Raw genomic sequence first — 6423 nt, forward strand, 5'->3', positions numbered from 1 at the left:
AAAGTGCGGACAGAGCTTTCCCGCATTACCTCACCAGAATCATTGTATCATACCTGCAGGAAAGTTAAATACAAATGAGCAGGCATCCTGCGTAGGGCATTTACAATAGAGAGAGAGAGAGTTGTGTCATTGTCATTATGAACGGAATCCACCAAATCATGCATCCCTCCTCTACGTATACATGAAAGAATTCTTACCGATTTACTGCGCGCTCTGTAATAAAATTATTCGGCTAATTTCGGACGTTTTAAATCCACCCAAGGTTGTCTTCTGTTGAGCCGACTCATATCCAACAAGGCGAGAGACGAAGTCGCCGGGATATAAATAGAGGAAGGTCGAAATGAAATACAGTCTAACTCTCGGTTATAACGAAGCTAACACGATTGTACTCCACGTAGTCAGAGTCTTAACAGTGGCGACGAGGATGGGATCGATAATAACAGATAACAGATCGATTCGGACGCTTACGTCGGTTCTGTGGCAAGCGCTGGAACCGCCATACCGCGATGTTCTCCACGACGTAGTTCAGCGACCTGCTCGCCCGACGATGTTCAAATGATGTCGTTCCGAGAATCACCCGCGACGTCTTCTCCCGCAAGTACGTCTCCTGAGCGATCGCCTTCACCCGTGGCTGTTACGACACCTCTTGGTGCACCATTGCGTCGTTCTAGTCGCAACCGCTTGCAGCCAGCACGGCTACAAGTGGAACATACGTCCGCTCCGCGCTATGAATGCCAACGCGTAGCGGGGGAAGGTGTTTAGCCGACTTATATCCAACAAGGCGAGAGACGAAGTCGCCGGGATATAAATTCGGGATTCGAAATGACCATCTTGTCCAAGACTGTGAGGGTCAAGCTCTAGGTTACGAGGGTGATTTATACACATACCAGAATTCTAGGCCTCGGCCGCGACCGTTGCTTGCGGGCGCGGTTATCAAGACTGAGAGAAAAATCCCTAGTGGCGAGAAAGGTATGCGAAAATATATCCTTCGCTGCGTTGAAACTCCGCTACTGACGGTTTCATTCTCGTTCGTTTTCATCGTGTGAGCGCGTACTCTGCCGATTACTACGAGGGCACCCATTAGACGATTCATGCTTTACTTTCTGTGTTTCTTACAGACTGGTGCTCTATGAGGAATAACGAATAGCTTTGCTCAGAGAGTTTTTGGGAAAATCTCCAGACGGGATCTTACTCTTGAGATGCCGTTAACATCCATGAAGGGTTGGAACTGCGCGATGGTACTCGTCTTCGGAATATCTTTGCCGCTTGTCGAGACCTCTGTCGGGAAGTGTCTCTTTTGGATCCTCCTTATCAGATCGCGTTCTGCCTCCTCGTATTCCGATGGTTTCATCCGTAGTCCGTCGGCTCGATTGAGGGTGGTAACGCGAGTCGAATTCCTGTGGTGTAACTGTTTGGATTTAATTTTTCGGGCGAGCGTTTTCGATCGGTTGCAGAATGCTTGCGCTCTCACGAATTTCGACCGCGAAGAGAAACGCGTTGGGTTGTGGAGTTTGTCGATCGGATCGTCTTCCTTGGTGTCAACGGTGTGGAGGCATATCGCCGTCTGCGATTCTCTTTCCTCGTTCGTTTCTTCGATTGTGGGTTGATCGATAGGAATCCTACAGCTCGGGTCGGTCACCCACTGGGGTCCATGGAGCCATCGAGAACGGCCCTCTGGATTTGAGATATCTGCACCTCTAGATAATATATTTGCGGGGTTTTCCTCTGATTTCACATATCTCCATGATTCGGGGGACGTTAGTTTGCCGATTTCCCGGACACGATTCGCGACGAATGGTTGCCATTTGCCAGGTGTGCTGCGAATCCAGGAGACACAAGCCATATTGTCAATCCAGTAGTACTCTTGATCGATTTTGAGTTTCAGGAAGTTTCTGATGTTGGCCGTCATGCGCGCGGCCATCAGGGCTCCCATGAGTTCGTAGCGATGAATCGACCGTCTTGCTTTCGTGGGGACGACTCGTGCCTTCGATCTTATGAGTCTTGATTCCGTTGAGTTGTTTCCGATCGTTCTCAAGTAGATCACTGCCCCGTACGCTCCCAGTGACGCGTCGGAGAACGTGTGCAATTCGAAACTCGCTGTCGAGAACAGCGAGCTGAGCGGTCTGTTTATCCTGAATTCTGCGCATCTCTTCAGCGTGGAGACGAAATCTTCGTAGCTGAGTCTGATGTCTTCTGGGAGGAAGTCGTCTCAGTCGATCTTTCTCTTCCATAGGGATTGGAACAGTATTTTCGCTCTTACTGTGACGGGTGTCATGATGCCGAGAGGGTCGTAAATCTGTGCGAGCCCTTTGAGAAGTTTTCTCTTGGATGGGTTGCTCGTAGTGAGTTCCGTCAGAGCTTTCTGTGAGAAAAAACCGAGACTATCCGATGAGTTATACCATCTCACTCCAAGAAATTTAGCGTCGTCGGTGCCGGCTGTGTTTGTAGTGTTCTCGAGTGGCGACAGTTCCTCGATGATTTCCGCGATGGTCCTGTCGCTTGTGCACCATTTTCGGAGAGGAAAGTGAGCTCTCTGGAATATATCGAACAGCCTGGCGATTTTGTTTCTCGCCTCTTCCCTGGAGTCTACCCCGAAACATACATCGTCCATGTATAGGTTTCTGTGCTGAAATCTTGGTCCTCGGGGGATGACTAAAGGCAGTCCTTCAAGTGGTGCTTCACCCCTTTGATATGTAGCCATGGTGAACAGATCAGTCCGAAATCAAGAACTCTCGTCCGAAATTCCCTGATGGGGGCGTCTGGTTTCTCGGAGATACCGAGTGGCCACAGGAATCTGAGGAAAGTTCGGTCACTCGGGTTGATCTCGAACTGTAGGAAAGCTTTTTCGATGTCGGCGGTAATTTCGAATTTGCATTCCCGAAACGCGATGAGAACTTCTGGCACTAGGGGAAGTAGGTTCTCGCCTTGATGTAAACAGTCGTTGAGTGCTGCTTCGTGGCTCCTCCGTGCTCCGGCGTCTTTGACCACTCGTGTCTTCGTGATCTTCGTGTTATCGTTGTTCATCTTGAAGACTGCTTGTAGAGGTAGATAGTGCGCCAATTGATTCCGCTGACGAGGTAGAGCTTCTTCCGCGAAGCCGTTATATTCGAGATCCTTCTGACCCCTGAGCAGGAGAATCAATTCTTCAAGAGTCTTGTCAGCTTCTGGTCTGGTGGACCAGGAGATTATGAAACTCTGCCACTCTGGTCCCAGAGAATCAAGGAGTCGATTGCACAGATTTTCTGTGCTTTCAGTAACCCCTGCGTCTGTCACTGCATGACAAAGCATTTTGAATTTGTTCATTTGAAATTTTGAAGCCTTGTCAAAGCTCCCTGCCTCATTAATCCAGAGGTTCTCTTGAAGTTTCTCTCTAGCTTTGTCCAAACTTCCCGCGACGTAAGAGTCTGGGTCTCATTGTAGAACAAAGAGAGAATGGGATTCGGATCGATAGAGGCGTAAACGATTTGAAGTCCTTCAAGGCTGTTCTTCTCATATTTCTCCCGCAGTATCAACTGATTCGGAGTCAGGTCTGTCGCAGGTGCGATGATCTCTTGTGGCTTCATTTCGCCACTGACAACCTTCCAGACGTCTAAGTCATATTTTAGGTACGTGGGTACCAGTTGCTTCCAGGCCATGTAATTTTCACCAAATTCCGACAGTTTGACTGGGCAAAGCGAGGCCATACTCGAATTTGGACTATCCACCAGTGTACCCGACCCTCGCGAGCAATCGCCCCCATGCATCCCGTCTAATCTGACATTCGCCCTCGAGCGCACCCCGCCCGATCTGCTCCAAATGGTCTTTTAACTTGGCCATGCGGTTTAGGGTGGCTTTGTTAGAAGACCGGTCTCTGAACGATCTGTTCGCTCAGGAGACTCTGTTCGACTTCAATTAGTTGGACATGCGTTGTTTAGATTCATTCGGACATGGGTTAGTTTCATGGTTTGAGGGGAGACCCGGACCGTGTTTCGTAGCTTTTCGGTCGTTCATGCTTGAGTTTTTCACTTGATCTCGAGTACTCTCCGCTCTAGTCACCACTCTTTCCTTCGTTATTGCTTAGTATAAAAGACATGCTGTTTTTGATCCTATTCACTCTACCTCTAGCCTCCAAATCCTCTGTGCTCAAGATCACACAGTGACCCAGTGTGTTCAGTCATCAATCTCCCAGCTCATCCAGATCCCTCATCACTCATCACCCACCATGAACGTCGGCACCGGCACCGGAGTCGACAAGAAGACAGCGGAAGCCCTTGCCCGTAGCAGGGAACTCAACCGCGGCCTGCTAGAGTATTTCTGTGAGCACCAGCCTTCTGATGGAGGAAGAAGTCTTATGGACATCCAGAGACTCATTGATGAAATAGAGTTTTCTGGTAGAGAGACCCACGAAGAAGCTACCGCCGAGGCCATTGAAGAATGGCATACTTTCAAGGCAGAGATGGAGGACGTGTATCTTGAAGAAAATCTTTACTACTGGCTTGATCTTCCATTGGGAGATGAGGAGCGCGCGGAGGAGCGCAATGTAGCGCGTCTCTGTATGCTCAAACTCCTCAAGACTCGTAGGATGCACCGGATCGAGGTCAGCGTACTGAAGGGGCTTCTGAATGACGCGCAGAAGCGTGTGGCCGAACTGGAGGAGGAGAAGAGAGGGTCTTCCTCAAGTGATTCTTCCGACTAGATGGTGACCTGTTCACCATCAGGTTGCGGTTCCACCGGTGAATTCACATCCTCCGTCGTTGGACGGTAGGGATTATCCTCGGTGGGCTCAGGTACTCTTTGATACCTGGCTCGCAATCTCTTATTTAACTTCCTTATTAGGTATATGCTTGTTATGATTGTTGAAAATAAAATATCTGCAGTAGTGACTACTTTCCAAATCACGCAGTCTTCTTTTACAATTGGTTTGGGAGGGATTGGTCTCTGTCTGTACCAGATCCATAATTCTCTGCCTCCTAATGTGGCTTGATCTTCGGAGATGCAAGGTGTTTCATCGTCAGCATTGTCCTGACACACCGTAGTGCTCACGCACTGTATGTGAAACATGTCTCCGATTGACTTTCTTATAAGACATGATTGACCACGTGATTTGCATTCGTCACCGCAATCATTGTACGAAAAATATCCGTGAGCATAGGCTATGAGGGTTAATATGATGGGTGCTATTGTTAGCCTCATGCCTTCCAGACTGTTAGACCGGATAGCTCACGCTGCCTCAGGAATACCGATTTGTTGAGTGGCTTGGTCAGCCAGTCGGCTCGCTGGTACTCCGTCGGTATGTAGGCAATATCGATGTCTCCTTTGTCGTAGTGGTCTCTGATGAAGAAGTATTTTAGTTCGATGTGTTTTGTTCGTCGATAGAACTGAGGATTTTTGATGAGCTTGATTGCTGCTTGATTATCCATTTGAATTGTAAGTTTTTCTTCTTTGCCTAATTCTCTCAATAGCTTGATTAACCATTGGGCTGCTCTTACACTTTCTGCTGCTGCATAGAATTCAGACTCGCACGAACTGAGAGCGATGTTTGATTGCCTTGTCGTGTTCCACACGACTGGTCCTGACTGTCTCATGATCAGTGTTCCTGACGTCGACTTTCTGTCCTCAATGTTTGAGCCGTGGTCTGCGTCAGAGAATACCACTGTTCTTTCGTCAGAGTTGCTTTTGTATGTGATGCCGAGTGATGGGCATGTCTTCAGGTATCGAAGTATCCTCTTTCCTGCCTCCAGATGCTCAGGTGTGCATTTGTCTAGGAAACGACTAAGGTATGAGCTGGCGAAAGCCACGTCGATGCGACAGCCACTGGTCATGTAGAGGACTGATCCTATCAATTCTCGGAAGTTCTCGAGAGTGGTCGTTCCTGTATTTTTGATGTTATAAATGCCTGAGTCACAGGGAGTTGAAACAGGTTTGCAATCGAACATGTTGAATCGCTTGAGAACCTCGTTCACATACTTGGTTTGATGTATGTGAATATCATGGTTCTCATTTGTTTCGATTTGCATTCCGAGGAAATACGAAAGAGGCTGTGATGTTATCTCAAGTTCTTGACCGAGAGAATCTATGAACTGAAGTACGATCTTCTTCGTTATTCCTGCGCACAGGCCATCGTCTACGTAGATGCAAACGATGATTCTCTCTGCCCCATTTCGATAGAAAATGCAAGGGTCAGTCTTGCTCTGACTCAGACCCTTCTTCAGAAGAATGGACTTGAGTTTCTGGCTGAACTCGAACGGTGACTGACGGAGGCCATAGATGGCACGTAGGAGTCTCCAGACTTTCTTTAATCCGTCATCCTTTCCTTCCGGTTGTTTCATGTAAATTTCGTCATTAAGCTCAGCATTGAGAAAGGCCGTTTTGACGTCAAATTGATGGAGAAACAGCCTCTCCTCAGCTGCAATGCTTAAGACACAGCGGACGCCCTCAAGTCTT

The 6423-nt window shown here is 48.3% G+C and overlaps 1 protein-coding gene across 1 annotated transcript; it reads right to left on the minus strand.

Annotated features, from left to right (window-relative positions):
* Positions 1 to 2652: 2652 nt before the first annotated feature.
* On the minus strand, positions 2653 to 3288 carry LOC100903454 (uncharacterized). Its single transcript, XM_003742057.1, has one exon. It carries the CDS (start codon positions 3286 to 3288, stop codon positions 2653 to 2655), a length of 636 nt encoding a protein of 211 aa, XP_003742105.1.
* Between the last annotated feature and the right edge of the window lie 3135 nt (positions 3289 to 6423).

The sequence above is a fragment of the Galendromus occidentalis genome, unplaced genomic scaffold (genome assembly GCF_000255335.2).
Source record: "Galendromus occidentalis unplaced genomic scaffold, Mocc_1.1 scf7180000077271, whole genome shotgun sequence".
Lineage (NCBI taxonomy): Eukaryota > Metazoa > Arthropoda > Arachnida > Mesostigmata > Phytoseiidae > Galendromus > Galendromus occidentalis.